Source organism: Syzygium oleosum, unplaced genomic scaffold (genome assembly GCF_021117445.2).
Source record: "Syzygium oleosum isolate NSW1041296 unplaced genomic scaffold, Sole_v2.1 Sole_v2.22, whole genome shotgun sequence".
Classification (NCBI taxonomy): domain Eukaryota; kingdom Viridiplantae; phylum Streptophyta; class Magnoliopsida; order Myrtales; family Myrtaceae; genus Syzygium; species Syzygium oleosum.
Window position 1 is genome coordinate 3778757 of NW_026607506.1, and position 23446 is coordinate 3802202.

Here is a 23446-nt window from a genome sequence, read left to right on the forward strand (position 1 = left end):
TAGAATAGATTTTAGATATGATTTTCCTTAATAGATAGTTTGTTTTTTAAGATAACGCTTGCATGTTTAATAATATTGCATGTTTTAGATAGTTTTCCAACATGGGATAGGGTGTTGTTCGAATTAATTCCTAAATTAGATTAGATAACTATTCTTTTTTGGCAGCTTAATTAGGATCTTTATTAATTTCGAATTTTAATAAAAATGCCAAAAATATCATATGCATGTCATATAGCTTGCATGTTAGGAAATTGTACCTTAGATAGATTAGACTTTATTTAAAGATAAAAAAAAACCCCAAAAATAATTGTTTGTTTAGTGATGTGTGATTTTCAATGTCTTTCTTGCTATTTGTTGCTTTGCTTTTCCTTGAGTGTTACATTAATGGTTGCACACCCGCATGATCACCTCCTGCATGCATGTTAGTGGATAGCTTAAAATCAATTTAAGCCGCCTGCTAAATATTTTTTTTGAATAAAAGAGAAAAGGTACCGAAATGGCATTAGGTTAATCTAGTATAACCAAGTCCATGAATTCATAATCTCTGATTCGTAGAAGTAAAGTAAAACTCCCGATACTTTATTTGGGTTTTTAATCGACCCACCAAAATTAGATTAGTGGCAATTCCTAATTGAAATGATCTTGCATGTTAAAAACTTGAACTTTAAGACGCGAATTAATATGTGCTTGGGAGAGCCTGGTCTAAATTTAGACTTAGTAATCCATTAGCCAAACCCCTAGATTGTGCACCTGAGGGTAGGTCGCGACAAGTACCGGCATCTCTCGAGGTGTTCTACACTTACATAACCTGGAGTTTTGTTGGTTGTCCTTCGTTCAGGTCAATCTCTCCTTCACGCTTTAAGAAAGCAACGTGGATCCTGCTTCGCTAATTTGACTATTTTGATGTGAGTGACTTGCAATATTTTATGTCCTTCCGTGACTGTCCTGGAAAGAAGCCGACACAGCACTCAAAACATCAGAGGCACTTCAAAATAGACCGTGTTTATGTTTGCATAACCGAATTCGGACCGTGTCTAATCGGTTCCTGCCAACCGTTGGATTCTCCGTGCCGCCTAAGTCCAACGCTTTTCATACAACCGGCTATAAAATCCTCCATGTTGGAAGGGTCCGCTTATATGTGCGCATTACCATGAGGACACTTCTTTCCGACATTCTATTGCAGCAAGAAGTTTTGAACCGGCTGTTTTGTAAACTCGCCGGATACTTTGAAGAGATAGGACAACTGATGACATTACCAGCAAAGGTAAAGAAGGCTTGCCTTGCACAATGCATTAACCGAGACTTTCAAGTACTATCTGCAGGACTATACATTTCTCTGTTCCTTTTCATGTGGGGACATTTTTTCCAACATAATTTACATTTTTGGAAGATATCTGACTTTTCATCGCTAATGATACACCGAAAAACTCAAATGTATTGAAAGAAAAAGAATGACGTAATCGCTGCAAAAAAAAAAAACAAAAAGAGGAGTGGCGGTCGCAGTCAATTGTATCAAGTTCTGAACAGTGATTGAATCGAGGGCCGACCTTCTTGCTTCTCCACAAGCACACATCTAGAAGGTGGACCGAATATGCTCAAAACCACCTGCAAATAGAAGGTGCAGTTGCTCAAGGAAGTTACGCAAGGTTCCTCTTAAGGAGGTAAATACCAGCAGTCATTTCACCTTCCATTGGAAGACATTATAAAGCTCAGATCTGACAGTGTGCAAGAGAAAAAGATAATTTCTGCCTATATGCCGCAACACTAATTAGAAATTTCTAAATGAGGGCATAAATTCCTTGTTCTCCCTAGCAAGCCATATGGATAAGCCCGGCAATCATCAAAAAGGAAGCGGATTTCTAAAGCATTTAAAACCGATGAAAAAAAAAACTCACAGGTAGAAAAACAAGCCCATGCAGGAAACCCAGGAGGACCAGTGCAAGGTACATCTGGAAGTAGTATACCTGTGAAGATGCTAGCTAACATGAGAAAATCCTCCAAAATCTTGACAGATCAGTCATATTGGAAAACTCAACAACATTTACTGACCACGAAAACTTCAGTCCTTGAGAAGCAAAGTACAAGGACCCCAACCAGCTTCGTTAGCGTGATTCCACTGCAGACGAACGTTTCACAACATAAGGTGTAGTGCTTACTTTAAAGCAAACCAAGATTATCTTGTAAACCCATGCCAATGTAGGACTGCAAATTATTCTTCGGTTCAAGAAATAAGTCGTAAGAATTGCCTAAAGCGGGATCAGACACAGGGCCAAGCTATAGATAGAAAGAATGACCTATTTAACAATCTATAGAGGCATCACATATCCAAGAAGTTGCAACTTAAGCATTTCTTCCTCCTTATGCCTCGTCTGTTTTTTTCCTTCTGCTTGGATAAATTCATCTACATTCCAGTATAAGGCTCCAAGCAAGTGAATGAACATTCAGATCCAGTATGTCAATGGTCTTTTCTTTTTCTTTTGCAGTCAGGTTCAGGATTCAGCGAAAGCAGCTTTTGGGGGGAAGGGGGTTGTTGTTTTAAATGTAGGTGGATCCATTTGGAGAGAAAAGAAAGAGAACCTAAAAACAGAAGCTCCCATTGTAACTAGAGCCTCCTTCATGCGTTGGTCTTTATCTCCACTGCTCACCTGCAACATAAGGGCTCTGTCCGTAATCAAGTCGGAGAAATTAAATTTTCTTTGCCTAGCAGAGGCAGTGCAAATCCTTCTCTAAGGAAGATAAGTAACTATCAGTAATTGATAGGAATGTACAGATGGAGAAGGGAAGATGCTAACCGAGAAAGCATGAGTAATGTGCACGCAGAACTCGACAGCAATGCCAACTGACATTATCAAATTAACAACAGAGACAGCATTCAACTGGATTTTCAGAATTGCCATCACCCCCTGCAGATTTCCATCTCATAAGTGCTTCTGGCGATAAAAACATAATAAACACAACTATGCTTAATGGGTTAACACTGTTTCGCACAGATGAAGAAATTTATACTGAAGAGAGATAGTACCAAAAGATCAATTACAATCATTGCTAGCACCAGTAGGATGATCGCTGAACTCCATAAACTGCACATAGAGTCAGATTTAGCAGTTTGTGTAAAGAATCACAAGTCTACAACTATGGTTTGGTCACAACCCTCCTTTTAACCTAGAGGACAAAGGAAACTATTTAACGAAGAGCCGATAATTTACCTGCAAGTTATAACTAAACACACTACGAATACTGCACCTGTCAAAAGAATTGCAGATTTTATCGGTATTAGGTTCAAAGCAGAAATAATTAGAGGTAAAATAACTATGCCTAATACAGCACAAAGGGGGAAGTCTCAACAGTGTCATATTTGACTTGGTCTAATTCCATTTTCGAAAAAATGCATAATGCGGAATATTTGGTTATCACCATCTTGACACGTTCCGGATCGGTGCAAGAATCAGATATATCTAAAGGCACCAACAATGAAACCCAAAATAAACAAGCATCAAGTAAGGGTAGTGTGAAAACTGGTCAGATAAAATGCTTCAATAACAGATAAATGGACTTTGTCATAAAGACCGTCAAAGGGTTACACATGAAAGAAGGCACGCATATAGAAGCTTTGATTGTAGAGTTCATTGAATATACTGACCAACAGCTATAGCGAGGTTAATCAATGCCGTCTTCCAAATGTTGAGGTACTGCTCGAAAAACATATAGAAGACTGAATATGGGAAAATCTCAATCTGCACAGAGAAAGAATATTAGTCATAACAGATCAGATTAGAGCTGCTAGTATGGAACTCTTAGACATGGAGCTCTCTGGGCTGCCACAGCCAATGTCATTTGATTGTTGCTGTGCATGTTGTTACCTTCAAAGAGTCAGAAACTCTTGAACTGAAATCTCTTGCAGCTCTCATCGAATTCACATAGTCAACCTGCAATAGATAATAATACAGATTCAGATTCCATTATAAAAGCAAAGACAACTGGAAAGATCCTGCACTAGAAACTGTTGTGGCAAATTAAAACCTGCTTATTGAGGGGGGTGTGGTATGTGCGGAATGAAGATGCTTGGATAACTCCATTTTCGTATCCTAAAAGAAACATGTTAATAGCCAGTTATTTTCACTAAGCACATATTGATGGTTTCACTCTGCAGCCATGCTTAATTGTTTATCTTGAGGGCCACGTCTAGCTTTACAGACTACAGACCTAATAATTCCACACTGGTAGTATAAGCTCCATGTCCTCCTTTAGAACAATCAGCTGAAGGTAATGCACTAAGGAACCAAGGAAGCTTCTCTTTAAATTGTGACGTTGATGGCCGGTCATTCTGAAGATCTGAGTGACGGAAGCACTGAAAACATCAGAAGATAGCTATCAACTACACATATCAAACGAGCAAATGCCACTTCATTTATTTTGAGTATGATATGCCAATTGCCTATCACCTTCATTATTGCGTAATTAAAAATGTCAAAACCAAACATAAAATAAGAATAATCTCCAATTACAAGATGTGGCCTGCATTACCGTTGTACAGTCTTTGCATAGTCCATTTGCAGCACAGGAAGCTTGACCAGAGGGACAGCAAGGTGGCTGGAAAAAAAATACTTCGTGTAAATAGAGCTATATCTAGCAATGAACAGCATATTAATGCTACAAAAGTACAGATAAATCTAAGAATGATAAGAAAAATGATATTTTCAACCCCCATAAAGTACTACCAGGTCTAAATCAAAACTTAGATTCGACCAATTATTCAACCCTTGGTATAATGAAACTCCACATCGCATCTCCAAATGACTTCTGTTACATAGATGATCATTCATAGTAGCGGACTATGGTTCCATAAACAGAAGAATGTAGGATTCCTATGAATTGCCCAACTCATGGAAATCACAACCCTACATTATATAGTAAACTACTTATAAGACCCCTTTATACAATATACATCCATTGCCAAACTAGTCATATGAAGTGCTTGTTATAGTCAGCGACCTGATCATCTGGGGGACAATAGCTCCCATTTGTAAACTTCCGACAGCAACCAAAAGCTTCTGGTGACATCCAAACGAGAAAATCATCAAGCCATGAAGCAGCTGGCTTTGCAATGTAGCTTGATTCTGGTTCTAAGGATGCCCTAGCAATCTACAGCAAAAAACCAGAGAGAATTAAATTTTGAAACTTAAGTAAATGCCATCAATCTAGAGAGTGATCAAAAGACTAATGGAAGACTTGAGGTTGCTGCAAAGAAAATTTTGACTGCCAATTACATAATTTGCAGAATATCTCTTATGTGTCCTAAAAATCTGAATTCCATGCAGCATATAGTCTTTCCCTTGAACATCTCTTATCCCAATAATCACAACCCTTTTCCATGACTTTTTGACTAAATTCTGATGGCAACAGTGACATCAAACTGAAGAAAAATTTGAATCGTAATCAATGCAATTAGCAGTCTTATGAAATGTTTTGTAATTTCAGGGACATAATTTCCTCCGCGTACCTATGAGTATATGCAACTTCGTATGCATAAGTCCATGCACCTTTTAGCATATCATGTCTATAAATGAAATAAACTTCCTATAAACTTTCTTCAAATGCAAGAGAGTGAAGAAAAAATAGGAACATCATATGATAGATGGTTTACTATATCATACAGTAACAACATGTAAAGGTTTTCATTTAAGTTAGGCAAAGACAAATATGTGGAGTGATAAGTTCAGGAAGAATAGAAGTTCAAATGACACCTTAGTGAAAATTGAAGACTCGAACTTCCTAAAAAGTGAACACTTCGATATCTTGGATCAATTTTGCCATGGGATGGAGAAATCAATAGAGATCTCATCCATGGAGTACAACAAGCGGACTGATAAAGTGATAAGTGCATCTCATGTCCGTGCGATAATCGAAGGCACTTAAGCTTAAGGGAAAATTCTATAGGACGGCAATAAGACCGTGCTTTTGGCCCAGAATGTTGGGAAGTTAAACACCAACATGTGTACAAAATGGGCGTTGCGGAGATAATGTTTCATAGGATATGCAGACACGCTAGAAAAGTAGGGATTGGAAATTAATCTATCCATGAAAAAGTAGATGTGTCTTGAATCATGGGTAAGATGCGGAAGACCTAAAAGGACATGGAAGGAGTTGATACAAAAAGATATATGGAGCGCTTGGAGCTTACAGGAGACTTGAATCACATGCTATGGGATAAAATTCATTCCTCCAGCTGACCCCACTTAGAGGGATAAACCTTAGTTTTTTGTTGTTGTATGATACACAAAATGACTCTTGAAAGGACTTGGGCACCAAAGACGGTACTAGATTATACAGCCACCTGATCTCCAATGGTGGGAAGAAAACCAACAAAGGATAGTGTGACAAGAAGAACGGGAAAACCCAAACAAGAATAAGAAAAGAAAGACAAGAAACTCCCCTGTGAAAGAATGTGAAGATCTTGCAGCCAAAAGATAATTTGGAGATGATTTTAAGCATTAGGAAAGAGACCAGCATGGAATAAGGATAAAAAGAGGAACGTAATATGTAAAGCGAAGTATAATCAGCAACTACCAAACTAGCATATAAGCGGAAGAAAAAAACCTCTACCTCATTTAAAAGAGAGTTAGAATCACATTGGCTGATGGAGCACAACTGGTTTGTTTGTCTTGACTCTGAGCTGAAAAGTTGAGCAAAATCAAAAAAGGATTGATCTCTGACATGAAGCATCCAAAATTTGTTTAAGGATTTTAACATGCAAAGTATGCAATAAAGAATAGCCTTATCGTAAGTATTGGTGCACACATAAAGTAAATGACGATTTTAGCAACAAAAAAAAAACATAAAGTAAATGACGATAATCTAGTCCAGCAAAGCTGACAACTAAGGTTGTAGTAAGTATGATATCCATCTATTTTAGGGATGCAACATCCATTGACCCACATACTAAGAATTGCAAAGCTAATAATTCATAATGACTTGTGCACAAATTGTCAGCGCTTGTTGAGATACCTGTAATTGTAGTTCTTTACAACAAAATATAGAGGTGGACCAATCCTTAAATACTCCGAGATGTTATTGAAGTATCCCTGTGGGGCATAAAAAAAGATTGAGATATCAGACACCACATTATGGCAAGTTATCTGCATCAAATTTTTTTTGACAAGTCAAACCTGAAGGTATGAATCTCGGGGAAGAACAATCTTCTGTTCCAAACCAGGTTCAATCCTCGTACACAATGCCTGTAGAGGAGGAAAAAAGTTATGCTATACATGTAAGACTACATTACATATACAAAGGCAAAAATCCAGAAGGACGAAAAAGAGTTGCGTGATTGAACAGAGCTACTCACAATACTAGCTACTGCAAAAGCAACGAAAACTGAGATAACCAGAAATTTAACTCCCCAAAGACTGAGAATAGGAACATGGACCTCCTGCAGAACAATTTAATAGTTATCAGAGAAACATGGCATAGCAGGTATGAAGAGGAACCTTTGAAGCATGACTAGCTTTACTCAATGCTTATGGAGCTCCATCAATTGCTCATTCAAATAGGTAAACACTAATATAAACATTGCTAAGACCAAATCCTGTTAACCAGTAAATCATTGTATCCACATTTTGCATTAAAGAAAAACCATTTCCTCCCCAGGAAGAGATTGAGAAAGACATCGACACTGCATATAGAACAATCAAGAGTATCATATGCAACATCCAATTGAACATAGGACTTGCAAGAGAACACTACCATTGACAGGTGTAAACTAATCCATTTAATGTCTTATGAAAGTTCCGATCAATTAAGAACATAGAATTATCTTGAATAATCAAGATAGGCGAAATTTGAGAGTAACTTGTCAGTAGAGAGAAAAGTTTGTTGGGAGCATAGTCCTCTCTGCTCAAAAGTTCTGCCTCGAGGGCCTCAAGTATCATCACTATAAGACATTCCAGCTTCATAAACATGAGAGAGAGGACCTTCTTCTGTGAACTTCATATGTTTGTGCAAAAAGAAGAAAAGAGCTTTGGCAAGTTATGCTCGACATATCTTGTTAAAAAAATTTATGTTTGACATGAAGGCACACTAGCGAAAAATCTATCTCGGTTTAGCTTATGTAAGCATGCTGAGATAAACATGAAACTATTCAGATATCTAGTGTAGGCAATGTATGAGCTCATAAATCATCATAGAAAAGTTCTCACACTACATTTGTCTCAATGCAAGATGCAATAGAGACTTCTAGTGAATGCTCGTGATGGCTATAGTAATAATGGCCAGGCAAGTCATAACTGACATTTTGAAAATATGCCTAGCTAATAAATGAAAAATTTTAACTTCCTCCCCATACTGAAGACATGTTCAGATTTCAGAGAGAAGCAGTCTGTGGTTGTGTTCACGTTGCTGACCACATATACTATTGCCTTTGAGAGAACCAGACATTCGTTTTAATACATAATGCACCTTTTGAGAAAGGACCCACTAAACATAGACAATATGTACTAAGGGGAAAAATAAGTTGATCTACTAAGTGAATAAATAATTTAAGAGCTGTTCTAAGACAAGAATCGGCAGACAAGGATGAATATTGTGTAATAGTAAGCATCTCGTGGCTGATGAAAAGTAAGGTACACGTTTCACACCAGTCCCCTAAATGGGTAATAGGACTACCCCTCCAACCCTCAATGTCATATTTGTGGAACTTAAGAAAGTCCACGTTTACTCCAAAAGTTATTTTTCCCCTAATTGAGGGTTAGGGGAAGTAAATAATAAATTAACGCAGTTGCAATAGTAAAGCAGGACAGCAGCCTTTAAAAAATATGGATACCATGATTAAACAGATATTTACCTTCATGTATCGGGCCAGCAATCCTATCTTTTTTCTCCCAATTCCTACACTTCCATTATATTGATTCAATCAAACTTCATACCAAAATTTCAGAGGAAAAAAAACATAGAAAGACAAAACTAGTGCTTACGAAGGTAAGTAAAAATTCATAGGTGCAATTAATTTTAGCACCCAAATATCCAATAACGATAATGATGGAACAGACGTTACCTTTATCAGAGTCAGCATATGATGAAGAAACCTTTATACAAGGAAAACAATCAACCCTCTTGTCCTCAGCTCTCAAAAAATCAAAAACTATCAATGCGACAAAGGCAGTAACTTGCAATAGAAAGTCCAAGAGAACCGCCAATGCTGCAAAAGAACATATTTCGGAGATTGAACTGCTTTAGGTCTAACAAAGTGGAGAAAAGCTAATCTAGTCAAGTATTTGGAGAAAAATCACTCTAGTCTAGTGCTACTCAATATAGGTTATAAATATGCCCAAAAAAATATAGGTTATAAATCAAAGAGAACCTGCAAACATGGAAAACACACGGCATGCTGGCATTGGGATAAAGCTCCCAACAGCAAATGCTAGCACCTCAGACAGACTAGCCAGCGTTATTGAAGGACCAACTTCAACGAGTGCATTGCTGATTCGTCCTTCTAATGGCAATTCCAGTGGCTGCCGCTTCACAGCGTGAACCAAAATGCACATATTATCCACCCCCACCTGAAACGGAGTAAGGATGAGCTTCAGCAAAGCCAAAAAACTGGTCACATGAGTGACTATCTACCTTGAGTTATAATGAGGAGGAAAAGAAAAGAAAGCGGTCTTTTTGTTAAATTCCTTTCAATTATATGTTGCATTCCATCAATTGTCATAATACTTTCTTTTATTTAAGTTCCTTAAGTAGAACCAAGGGTGTGTTTGTTTCGCACAAATCAATGATTTAGAAAATGTCTTCATAAAAGTGATCGTTGTATTCCTTACAAAGATTAATACAAAAAAAATATTATCATCATCAATGAAAATGTTTAGGCAGAGATAGTCGCTGATAATGGAAGAATTTCACATTGACTACTTTTTCTAAGCGGTACAAACAATCATTTTCAGGAAGTCTTTCCCAATCATTGATTTTCCATGAAACAAACACAACCCAAATATCAAGGAGATTGCAAAGTGTGATTGAGAGAATAGTGTTTTCCCTTCTTATAACCTAGAGTCAATAGTAGGTAAGTAATGAACCTATACACGATAGATGGATGAATAAGATCTTACCCAATATGCAAGTTGTATGTCAACTTTTTAGGGAAAAAATTACTATATCGTACCATAAAAATGATATCAACAATCTGCAAGTAGCCTATATAACGATAGAGCTTGAGATATGGATATGTAAGTAAAAAAATGTTATGGAACTTGAAGAAATTGCCCCTACAAAAATTTGATCGCTATAAAGTCTAAATTAAAAACTTAAGCCATATGGAGGAAGACTACATGCATATAAGGCCCATTGAAACCTGTATTTGAACAATGTGAGATAACACTTAACATCCACAATGTGAGATAACACTTAACACCCCCTCTCATGTGCAAACTGAACTGAAATCATATGAAAAACACATGTGGAGTTGAAAAACAGGGAACTACAAGCAGAATAAACTTAAAATGGAGTATGAAAGATGCGAAAATATACTTTGATAACATGTTAAGAAGTCCAAACCAAAAGCTAATGCCATTAGGTGGAGGATGACTACATTAATATCCATTGAAACTGTATATTCAAATGATGTGGGATGACACACCTCTTGGTGGTTGTAGTGATCATAAAAGTTTTCACAGTCCAGAGACCTTTAAACTGTTATGCATTTTGAGAATGTTCATCTTTTCTTGGTGTTTTTTTTTTTTTTTTGGTCAAAATTTCTTGGTGCTTGTTTAAGCAGGACATATTTGGGCATAGAAATTCTCGGTGAAAGAAACAGAGGAAGCAGAATTCAGCTTCCGAACCATGCATTATGGGGCTCAGCAGCAATTGAGTAGTGTCATGCAGACTTGAAACAAGTGTGTCAATGACAAAAGTTTCACAGAAGCTAGTGAAGAGGGTGCCAGGATGCTCTACTACAGTGTTCGGCAGTAGAAACAAATATTGGAAATTCAGAAAGATGAAGCGATCACATCGTCTAGATATGCACGTATGCAAAGAGGTCCTTGTACTGACACATTCTGATGCTAAAAATGCCTACCTTAATGCAGTAGCTAATGTTAGCAAGTATCAGCCTTAATGAGTACAATTGTACTTAAAATGTCGAATCATTGCACTTGTTCTTTTTTCAATCGAAGATTCACCTTAATACTTAAGTTTAAGATACATTATTCAATCCAAATGTTGAGTTCTATTCAGAAGCATCATAAATTAAAAAAGATGTGAAGAATAGGACTTACAGCAAGGACCAAAAAAGGAATGACTTCCATGATGATCAATGTTGATTTCACCCCTAATATACTGAAAAATCCCACTGATCCAAGAACAGAGAGCATCACAAGAACCACCCCAGAAAAACCAAGTAATACCTGATCCAACAAATAATATGAAAAATTACAAGTTATTAGCTGTAACTTAGTATCATCAAAACTAAAATTAGATGCTTCTAATGTTGCAATTTATACCAATAATTGGTACAACAAACAAGAAATACCTTGGATGAGATGTAGAAAGAGGACAATCGAGGTGCATCTCCGAGAGTCAGAGATATGTATGCAAACATAACAAGATAGCTTATCTGACACAAAAGGTACATGACAAAAATTAGTGAAGCATAAATTCAACCGCTTGATTTGAGAATGGACTATTCAAAGGCAGTGATAAAATTAAGTGAAAACAGGCCGTGTGGTCCACAAAGTAAAACGAAAAGGAATTATTATCACATTCAGTTTTGTTTCTATTAGGAGAAAAAACTTCACCAGTATAGTTATGGCATCTGCTGTACTTTCTCTTTTTAATTCTTCTTCTATGGAGCTTTCAGATGAAAAAGAGAGGGTCAGATTTTTGGACTGCACCATCTGCAACAACTCATCCTGCCATGCAACGGAAAAGAAGATGAAAAAAATGAAGACAGAGTTCTAAACTCTTAAGTGGCAGTTAAAATGAAAACGATATAAATTTATTAGTTATCCAACTGGGTAAAAAGGATGGCCTTTTTTTAGTGAATTTCTCCAGATGCATAATAAAGGAGAAGAGTTTTGTTACTAGAACTGTCAGATCTCTGATGACTTACCATGACCCACATTCCATATACTAGTTGAGTGCTTACAGATGAAAAGATGCTTAGAAACTTTCGAGCGAATTTCTGTGCTGTTCTATTTGATATGCCAAAACTACCAGTGATAGAAAATTTCAGCAAAAACTAGTGAACCTTGTTATTCCACTAAGGTTCAGTACTCATATAAGCCATGCGTACATTTTCTAAGAGACATAACAAACAGCTCATATCAAGATTTGCCATCATAACATATCTTCTGACCCGATAGTATCAATCAGAGCATGCAATGTCGACAATGCATGTCCAACACAAAATAGAGAAAAAGGTTCCTTTCAGTTTTCATTAGATGAAAGAAAACCTGTGCTAGCTGGATGAAGGCCTTCTCCCAAGCTACTGCTTTTCCAGTTTCATTGCCTTCTTTATCCAGTACATTGTTCACTGGATAAGTTACTATAAATGCAGAGGCCTGTTCCAAAGACATTGTTAAAGTGTTACATTGATTCCCATTTTTTTTCCTTCTTTTACCCTGACCAATGAATAGGGTGTTCAACTCATTTAAAGAATCAAATCTTACCTCTGAATAGTTATTCCCAGAGAAACCACCTAAAGCAGTGCTTGGATCCAGGGGAGCTTTAAAGGCGCTCATGCATGCATCTGCAGATGTAAAATGCTGAAAGACAGCCCATAAATGTCAAAAGGTTTTCAAATTTTGCATTCAGCGATCAATAATACCTATGAAAATATATACATCATGCTTTAAGTAAAATGGTTTGCATATGCCAGAATACTCAAATGGTTATAGTAAACACTTGAAAATTATGAGCGAGCTCCAAACCTACGCCTGCTATAAGATCAGAAACGAGTGTACAATCTAAGTATAAAGAGCTAATGCAGGAATTAGAATGTTTTAAATTTAATGCTGAGCAGGCATAATTTTTCTCCACAGTTGATAGCTATCTCACGAATTCCTATAACTAGTAATCCACAAATTTTTTGGAACAAGAGAAAAAAAGAAAGTTCGTCAAATCGTTAGCTGGTTCCACGAGAAAATCTAGCATTTTGAAAACCAAGTGAGTAATCCTAATGGTCAGGTGAGAGGGTCCATGTAAAAAGTTCTATCAGGGGTCAACTATCAGACAGTAAATCTTTTGTTTGCCTATTTACACAACCTCTGACCTTCACAAATGGTGACAAAAATCTTGTCTAATAAAATGCAGTACTCATGAAATACATGACTACAGTTTTCTACTATTCCTGCCAGATTTGAATTTGGGGGCCTAACAATTTTGAAATAAATCATATAATGCATCAGCTGATTGACCACCATTGGTGGCAGATATGTATTTTCTCGTTCCCCGGGCCCATAGTTGGAATCGTGGTAGGCATTTGCTTTGAGGGTGGGCTTCTTGGTACTTGTTGCCTAACAGCCCAAATAACAGCAAGCGAGTGCAACTGGTTTTGCAGAATAACCAGTCTGGCTCAGGTTTTGTTCATGCCAGTTGAACCAGCCAGTCCAGTCAAGTTCCATTGAGTGCAATCACTATACCATTACTTTTTGTCGACTTCATATGCACTACTTGTACTAACTAAAATCAAACAAAAAAGAAAGTCCACATCACTCATCAACATGAATAGTTCATCAAGTTCAGTAAACTTGTGCAGAAAATCCAAAAACTTTCGATATTTGAGAATGGATAATTACCCCCAAGTACCGACAAAGGAAGTGAAGGAAACCTCAAGGATATCTTAATATAATTCATCCAACCTTATGATTAAGGGTTTAAAAACAATTTCTTTAGCTTGGAAAACAGGTGAAAGTACCTGAAAACAGTAGCTAACATGATCAACTCCTCCATAACTATCGTAATTTTCTGCATCCATCTTGAAATACTGTATGCCAGTAAAGAAGAAATACAAACTTTCATCAAATATCATCAAGACCACAAGGCAAGTTAAGTCGAGAAACACTTAAGTGAGCAATTTTAAGCAAGTTGCCACCGTCAGCAACAGGTTCCATGAGTGGTAACTACTGATAAGAACATCAAATTCCATTATGTTGACACTAATGATTAGTATTGTCAGTATTTGTCTGTGCTACAACAATGACGACACCCATAACAACTTGTTGATGCAAGTTCAGTATGTCCACTGATGGCGTGGCTATATTGAAGTTTCAGCTTGAAGGCAAAAAGCTGGCCAGAAAAGTAGCACAAGCATCGTGAAAGATGCAATTCAGCCAAATTTAACCACCCACATGATGGTCACGTACATATTCTCATGAGAAACCTGCAAGATTGTCAAAAATTTGAACTCCTAAATCCTGAGTGTAGGACCACGTGGTTTTCTGGACACAATCTTTGTAGGAGTAACCAGCTCATTAAATTCAATGATTTGGCCCAGACCCAGGGGTCTTTCAAGAGGCATTGAGCCCATCAAATGTCAACAATTTCAGAATTGGAGTGCATTATCTAATTGATTTAAATTTCCATTGTATCAACAACAACAAAAGTCAACAAACTAACCTGTCTTTCACATACATACACCTGCTTACATCCCCGACATCCATACACAGCAATATACAAACATCAGATGGTATAAGAAAACCAATAATGAGGACATAGAGAATCAATCCATTACCACACAGAGGCTACAGCAAGCAATAGCAAGTCAAATATTGTTAGTTCAACAAATGATGCAAGTCGTTTGCTTCCAGTTTCGAAGCGTCATCAAGCTTTTAAATCATTTATTTCCTAAAGAAGTCAGTAATACTTACTGATTTTTTGCCGGATTTAATCTTAACTGGTTAATTATAGTTAACTTATGAGATGAACTGTATTCGATATGATTTTTTCTTTCGGTACAATGTGGCAGGAATCAAAAATAGGAGACATTCCCTTGAGTACACCAATAACGAAGTGTACCTGCAGAACACTTTGAGTGGCGCAATCTTGGCCTAGTGGCTTCATGCAGATATCAGTCAAGGATATCATGGATCCAGAATAATTGGCGCGAATACCATCAATCTGGAAAGGTCAACAAAATAAATGAAAATTCTAATGGAAAAAGCAAATCAAAAAACTAAAGATATGATCAACTAATTGGCAAGAGACAAATGCACTCTTCAAGGAAATAAATACCTTCTTCTGTATTTCAAAAAGTAACTTAATGTTGTCATCTGTAAGGATACTTGGAGATTTTTCATGCACGCCATCTGGAACAGTTGCTAAGACGAGCTGGGCAAAAAAATACAGGACAATCAGTTCCTTCAGCCTCAAACATAGTTAGGCTAAATAAAAGAGCAGTTTTACGCCAGGCCAGTCAAATCAAAGAACCAGATAAGAAAAAATTGCACACTGAATGTAAATCTCTGAGGATGACAGTGTAACCTATCGTTTCATTAGAATTAAAATAGAAAGTCTAAGCAGCATAACAAAAACACGCTTATTAAAGTTTGTTTTATATCTGTGTAATAAGTAAACTATGTGACATCAATTTACAAGAAGCAGCTTTCGCCAATCAGGTGCAGCCGATATAGTCACTTCACAGAAACCAAATGCAAAGTTCGAAGGCAGAACCCTCAGTCTAAATAGCAGTGAGAACCTGTTCAATCCTGTAAAATGGAGCTAAATGGTTGTCAAAGAATTGTTTCTCTGCTGCAGCTCTGCTTCCAGGCCCTACCCATAGCTGAAAGAAGCAAGAATAAGGAAGATAAACATGAAAATAAGGAGTATTATAGCAACCAAAGAAAGACGCAAAAGTTACAATAGAAGAGAAAACGGTTGAAACTCAGAATCTTATTAATAAGAACCAGAGAATTCTTAATACACACCTTCTCAGGCCTTGTCTCCACCTTGAACCGTATTAGACCTAAACAAAGTAGAAGGACTGCAGCCAGTGATGTAAATAATACAAAGATGGGATTTCTAGCAACCCATGTTCCGTATTTCCTGAAATCAAACTCTCACTCAGAAATTCAAAGTCGTTGAGTGCAGAAGCCTAAATTCATTAGTGGCATAGAAAAAAACCTGTAAAACTTCGACAAGTATCCTTGCACTAATGAAAGTCGCACCCCGTTTCTTATGTGGGGAGCATCCTCAAGCATCTGACAATAAACAATAAAGTATTAACACCATTCTTAAATTCGCCTAGAATGAAAGAGGGGATACCAATAACAGGATCTTCCAAAAAGCACAGAAGCCAATCTCAAACCTACTGGACCACATGGATAAAACGATGACATATAAGTACCACTCAATAAGATTGCAAAGTACATCAAGACACAAGGAAAACGTAATTGGACAAAAAGCGATGATGAAATTAAAAATCAGGAACTAGTGTCAAGTTTATGCAAAAGTACACTGAAAGACCTTAAACATCATTAGGGTGCAGCCACACAAACAAACCAACCCACCTTAGTCATCAGCCAGCCATCAAACAATTATTTATAGCATAGTAACATCTTTGAAACAAAGAAGCAACTAAATGGCTGTAGCGTTGGTCCCGAGTGCACATTGAGGTTTAAACATTGACCACCTTCTCTAAGTCAAAATGAGAACAAATAGGAAAATCCAAAACAGAATATTGAAAGACCACCCTAAACTTCACAGTGCTACACTATCTTCTAGCTAAACAATCACTATCTTTCACCCTTAACATAAAATAACTAATTCAGCAGTTGGAGGGCTTATTTTGATTGGATTGTGCATGGTGCTCGATGGCCATTTTCTAACAATATCAAATGGCTCTGTCTTCACAATACCCACAAGTAATATACAATAACCTGTGCGAATTACACCCTCATCACAATACCCACAAGTAACTATATCAGACTGGCAACAATTTACAAAACCAGGCATGAAACACTCTCACAATGGAAAAAGGGCATAATGGACGGGAAGTCAAGGAATTAAATGGACGATGGATTAGCTCTGTATTCTTCCCTGTTTACTATCCTCTCTAAGCATAGAGGTTCAAAACAGCTTACTTGAATCTTATAGGTCGTACTCTTCTTAACAAACTACAAGAAAACAGGTCCAAAACATCTTACTTAATCTTATAGGTTGTACTCTTCTAAACAAACTACAAGAAAAACTAAGCAGATAATCTGTCGGTTGAACCACCTTCAATGGTTAGATTATGGAAATATCTGAAAATACCATAGCAGGCCAATTGAAAACATGTTCACTAATCAAAAGTCAATAGTATATAGGACATAGCGAAGCAAGTGGCAAAGCACAGGAGAGAATGAGTTGCCTCAACTGATCATAGGAACTAGTAATGCAAAACAAAAACTAAAATGTATTATCAAGATGTAACAAAAATTCGATATTTAGTGGAACGCAGAGTGACCCACCTCCATGGGAAGGTTCTCATTCTTTTGCCGACCTGTATTTTGATACCGGTCATCTGTGACATTTGACAATGCTTTCCTCATAGCTGTGTTCCGTTCTCTTCTTCGATGGAAATATCCCCAACCAAAAAACCCAGAGACTAAAATGATGTACAGTATTGTCAGGGATAGGTCAATACATTTGGCCTGTATTGTTGGATACATGAAAGTAAGTTTGTGCAATTGAAGTCTTACGCACCAAAATGATAGTATGTGTGTGTCATTCTCTCACCTTAAGAGATCCAATTCTCACTGAACAAGATCCTTCTTTAGGTGAGGTAGGAGAAGCCGAATTTGAGCAGACAGCCGAAGAGGGGCAATCGCCGCAAGAACAGCCAAGTGAGATATCACCGCAAGAATAAGTAGATACATTCATAGGCTTCATTCCAGAAGATTCTGTCACATTTGGCCTGAACGTAATGGCATAAGGTGAACCAGGAACAGTAAGGCCTGCTCGTCTTCCAATAAAAGCAAACCATTCTGCCAAAATTAACTGCATATAAGCGCGAGAATTCGAGGAGAAAAGCATAGCATTTGTAAATAGTTCGTGTTTATCCTTCAACAGATAATTGGCATCCTGCATGTTATATACCAAAAACAGACAAGCATTGCCCTCAACGCCATTCAAAGTTAAGTCTGATTCAGATAAAAAGTAAATAAGCACGTCATCAGCATTTAAAAGCAAATTTTCTCATTGGATTAGGATGTAGGCAGTCATGTTCAACAGCATATTATCTTCATCAGTATTCTTCTTCAACCTCATTCTCATAAAATATAGAAGGAACTCCACCCCCTAAAGACACTTTCAACATCAAGATAGGTTCCATAAACCAATCTGGCAATCTCTGCATCCCAGCAAAGTTGAAGTCCTTGCCATGGTAACCCTCCTACCAAATTGCCTCGACTAAATTTTGTCAATTAGTTGATGGTACGAAGAGAGACATTTCTTGAAATAATAATTAGCACCTACTAAACATGAGAGAGCTCCCCCCAATTTATCTTACTCGATAAAATTCCATTTGGAAAACCATCCACTGTGTAATCGATTGTACAAGATAAAGTGCCAAGGATACATTGGACGTGATAATGTCAATTATCAAACGCATCAAATTAACTCCCCTGACATTTGACAAAGTCATTAAGAAGCAGAATTAATTACCAATAGCTAACAGAGTGAAGTACATGGCACAAATTCCAGAAGCATCTGTCATGCTTGCGAGAAAAAAACGTGAATATAATGTTCTCCTAAAGATGCAAGTCAATATCCATGGGTGGAAAAAGTTTTTTGACGCAGTTGAGGCAGCTTGTTCACCGACAAACTAACTCCTTTTCCGCCTAATTTTTTCTCAAGCAAATTTCATGTGCCAACATCTTGCTCTTTTACTCTACTTGGAAACATTTAGCTTTAGGACATCTGTAATGAACACGCACGCGCACACGCAAATGCACGCACAAGCGTACAGACTTAGGCATGACTTCTTTACATAACGTACCTCTAAAATTCTGAGCCCCAGCACCAATAAACTCTATAGCTCGAGTGTTCATCGTACCAAATTTCACATCCTTACAAGAGTCGTATAACCCTTCACCAAAAGCGTCAGTTATATAAAAGTCAATCCCATCCACGGTCAAATTGTTATTAACCTGAAAAAAATTGAAAATTAGGAATGGAATGTTTACTCCCTACATATTGCAATTATGTATATGAAACCAACAACCACACCGAGGATTTCTGTGAACCTAACATTTCCACTTCAAAATAGCAAATTTGGAGTTTGACTTTCAAAAAGAGAAACCGAAAGTTAAGAGTAGGAAAAGAAGATGAAACATAAACGATACTTAGTATAGCACCTACTGTCCACCACCCTATCTACACTTATATACTTGGAGAAAACCATAAAGCAGTGCATTCATGATGCAGTCACCCTTGACAAGCATCCACAATCCAAGTGTTGTTGTGGGGATTAGACACAGATCAAAAACCTTCTAAGAAACTTGAAAAACAATATATTCCATGTCCTTTCCATAAATAAAACTGAACTTAGACAAAGACCAGTCCCTCGCCGTGGAAAACAAAACCGGGGCAGGGGGTAGACCACGCCTAAGATATAATCAGAAGAATGAGTAGGATTTCCTCACCTTTGAAATAGAAGTCACATTGATGAAACGGCTTTGATTTGGAGAGCAGGTAAGTTCGCAGAAGAGATTCAGAAAGTTCCTCAAACATGCAGGGCAGCCTACAAGAAAAGGAATCGCCTGCCAAGTAGCGTAGAAGAATTAACATTTATACATACTTCCCATCCTTATTTAAAAAGGCAACAAATAACCAAAATAAAGAAGTGAATATAGTTGAAGAATGTCAACTGCAGCAGCAGTAATGTTGCTCTTTTTTATTTTGCTGGAAACAAATGTTGTGGCCATAATTAATGGTTTTGACGTATTCGAGCAAAGGAGAGATACAGAATTGAGATAACGACTCTCATTTCTCAGACGATTGTCTGAGTTCATTATGAAGAAGAACGGCTCTTACTTGTTGGACTTGTGCCCGTAGTGTGTTAAACTGAGCTTCTGTGCAACAAACATTCCCAGTAATTGTCGGACAGAGACTTTGTATCTTCGATGAGAGCAGATCATCTGGCTGAAATGAAATGCATTTAAGTCATAGGAGGCATTAAAACCAGTGAAGCTAAGTTACTGCTCCAGAAAGACAAGGTGACATCCTAACTAACGGACGACCTTACTATTTAATTGAACCAGAACCTAAGATATACCTGATTGCCTGCGTAATCATAATCAACTAACCCAGGTACATGAGCAAGATATAAGACCGTGAAGTGAATATGAAAAGTTAATGCAAATTTCAATGACAAAAATATTAGTGAGGATTGCGAATGAAATCATCAAGAAATACAAAAATCTTAATTCGTGGAAATGCCGAATTGATTCAGAAATTCAGCTTCAACATTCTTCAAAATACCTTGACAGATGGAGAGCCATAAGGGCAGTTTAGAACTTTTCCATCTGATCGAGCTCCACAGATGTCATACATAGCACAATATTCTTCAGAGTGTCGTGCCCTGAACAAGTGCATGTGGTTAACAACAATTTCCGCTCTGGATAGAATCAAGGCAAAATGGGCCGTCACAACCATGCAAAATACGGCAGAAACGAGTGAAGAAATGTTCAGATGCCTGCACTGTGTTGAGGAGCTGCCCTCCTCAGTGATGCCGGCAATAAGAAGGAAAATTATATGTGTTTCAACATCAGGCATCATGAATCAACAACACAGATTACTTAAACATCAGACAGAAAATTTTCAACTGGGCTGCATTGACTGAAAATTGATATCAACTGTTCATCGTCCAAATAACAAGACAAAGAACACTCGCATCGTGAGCAGTGGACAACTGAAAGACACAAAACTTCCACGAATGGGAGAATTGAAGAAATCGAGTTCCAATCATTATTTAAGTGCCAAAAGAAGCTCGCTGATTATTTTTACAAGTCAACCTAGCCGTATCAGAGCCTTGTTCCCGGTAAACCGAAATAGTACCCAGCAAATGAGCACTAAAGTCTCACCCAGATGTCGCATCTGATGTCAAAAGCAACCGCGCCTCGGGCTTGGCCGCGCCGACTGCAAATGCCGCGAATAAAACCTGCACTTGAACAGAACAAGGGAATTCAGTCACCTCCGACTGACGTGTTTTTTTAATTCTCTTCAATCCTGTAACTTAGAATTGTAAAGGCCAAAGCCCACAGAAGCGAGAACCCATTAGATACGCAGACACACCAACGCTTCGTCACCTCCCCACAAGCCATGCAACAACACTCCTTGAAATTCCTAACTCCCGCGAGCAAGTTTCGAAATTTAACTCATAACCTCTGAATTCCAAGCTGTCCTATGCGTTCGACAGACGAAAAAAACGGAGGAGAGAAACCAAACGACTGACGCCTCGCCGCCACGCTCGCTCTTTCAGGCGAAATCCGAACTCAGCTCGACTACTTCTCGCCCAAACCATCTTCTACGCTGACGGACGAGTGAGTGAGGCAGCGAGCGAGAGAGAGAGAGAGAGAGAGAGAGAGAGAGAGAGAGCGAGCTTCAGACGAACAGGCAGTCGACAATCGATTTTCCGGATTCAGAACGCGAATTCGCCGCAACCGACGAATGCACGCACATCGCACGATCGCATATTCGACGGGGTACTTCCTCCTCGTAAAAAAAGGAAGAAAGAAGAAGAAGCAATCCGAATCCGAACGCGACAAAACTCGCGCCGCTAGAAGCGAAAACCGAACCAAAAAAAAAAACTCGAGAGAGAGAGAGCAGAGAAAAACGACAAAGAGAAGCGACGGGAACGAGAGGGATTTCCTGAAACAGAGAGACGAGCGCGAGAAGGAGCCTCGGGGGAAGAGCTGCCGCCACTGCCGCCATTGCCGTTGCCGCCGTCGCCGCCGCCGCCTCGCGAGCTTCTCCTCCTCCGCCGCATACGACGGAACGCGAACCGCGCCTTCAGGTCGAGGAGAGGGAGAGAGAGAGAGAGAGAGAGCAGCAGCAGCAGCAGCAGCGAGCAGAGAGGGAGAGAGAGAGAGAGAAAGCGAGTCAAAAGCGGGTATTTATAGTTGCTGAACTGAGCCGGACTCAGTTTGCCTTGCCAGTGCAGAGGCGAGGCTCGTCTCGTCGTAGCAGCTCGCTTTTCCCGATTCAACGGGCCGAGGAGAGAGAGATTATTATGAATCGCTCGAGTGCTACTACGCCCCCGGTTTTGGCGTTTATTTACAGGTATGCCCCCCTTTTGCTTTCGGTTGGTTTGTCGGGTGCGAATATCTCTGTTCCACCGCTTCCACGCATTTCGATTTTTCTCAGCCAAGCGGGCTTGAATTATCCACGAGACGCTCGCCCAAAAAAAAACAGGGAAAAAAAATTAATGCCGTTAAAATTCTCGAACCAGTATTCGTGGCATATTCCTGCCAAACTGGGAGAAAATGACATAAATGATCCTTGAATTTTGACCTGATGTGCAATAAGATTCATGAACTTTTAATTTGTTCAATGTAATCCCTGAATTTTTTATGCACGTTCAAATTAGTCTCTAGATTATATGAAAATGTTTAATGCTGTCCATGATCTTGAATTAGTGGAAGGACTACATTGAACATTTTCATATGGTTCAAGGATTACATTGAACATTTTCCATATGGTTTAAGGACTACGTTGAACATGTACTGAAAGTTCAGGGTTCACATCAAACGAATTAAAAGTTCAGAGACGACATTGCACATTAAATTGAAGTTCATGGATCATATCGAACAAATTAAAAGTCCAGGGATCACATTGTACATGGAGCCAAAGTTCATGAACCATTTGTATCATTATCTCCCAAACTAATTTTCGCCTCGCGAAAAATTCCAAATCGATATTACTATATTTTCGTCCCGACAGAAAAATCCCAAGCCAGTTTCCCTAACCCAACTCTGTCCTCCATTAAAATACGTGCGTGTCAATACAAGTGAGTTTTCCACGCTCAATTTGTCGTTCTCCACATCATATCTTCCCTGTAGTAGTTCGCAACATGTACTAATACTAACACGTGTACATTTAAAACGGGATATCGGAGCAATGATAACAAAGAATAGATTTGGGTCGACGTACCAGTTTGCTTTTCTTTTCTTTTTTGTTAGAAGAAAATCTTATTCGGGATAAACGTGTCGCGAGATATAGGTTTGAGATTTTTTCGTGAAATCAAATTAGATTGAGGTAATTCTATGAAGGAGTACTATTTTCGGATTTCTAATGGTAACAAACTCTTAAAAAAAATATACGTGTCGCTTTAAATTGGAACTTTTATTTCTTTTCAATAAACAAAATTTTCAGTGGACACTTACCAAAGAGACCCTAAATTTTTTTTTTTTTGCCACTGTATTTTTTGCGGCTGTCTGCGGTTGTTTTGACATTCTCAGTGCTAAATCGTGTTATT

The 23446-nt window shown here is 38.1% G+C and overlaps 1 protein-coding gene across 2 annotated transcripts; it reads right to left on the minus strand.

Annotated features, from left to right (window-relative positions):
* Nucleotides 1-1265: 1265 nt before the first annotated feature.
* Nucleotides 1266-22034, minus strand: LOC115669675 (uncharacterized). 2 transcript variants are annotated; one of them, XM_056321208.1, is made up of 39 exons: nt 21840-22034; nt 21054-21129; nt 20452-20551; nt 20005-20112; nt 19614-19730; nt 18968-19118; nt 17707-17954; nt 17439-17621; nt 16111-16187; nt 15915-16032; nt 15686-15769; nt 15223-15318; nt 15007-15108; nt 13907-13975; nt 12660-12755; nt 12444-12551; nt 11787-11900; nt 11522-11605; nt 11268-11396; nt 9356-9554; nt 9050-9193; nt 8840-8883; nt 7346-7429; nt 7167-7235; nt 7006-7082; nt 6604-6673; nt 4993-5142; nt 4525-4590; nt 4204-4348; nt 4021-4085; nt 3861-3926; nt 3641-3734; nt 3207-3243; nt 3023-3080; nt 2793-2903; nt 2578-2645; nt 2050-2116; nt 1896-1964; nt 1266-1605 (listed from the first exon to the last, which is right to left on the minus strand). In XM_056321208.1, exons 1-39 carry the CDS (start codon nt 21901-21903, stop codon nt 1513-1515), a joined length of 3900 nt encoding a protein of 1299 aa, XP_056177183.1. In that variant the 5' UTR covers nt 21904-22034; the 3' UTR covers nt 1266-1512. The 2 variants fall into 2 exon arrangements, with proteins under 2 accessions (XP_056177183.1, XP_056177185.1); XM_056321210.1 differs by lacking the exon at nt 21840-22034 and adding an exon at nt 21265-21755 and having other exon boundaries at nt 21054-21130.
* Nucleotides 22035-23446: the final 1412 nt, after the last annotated feature.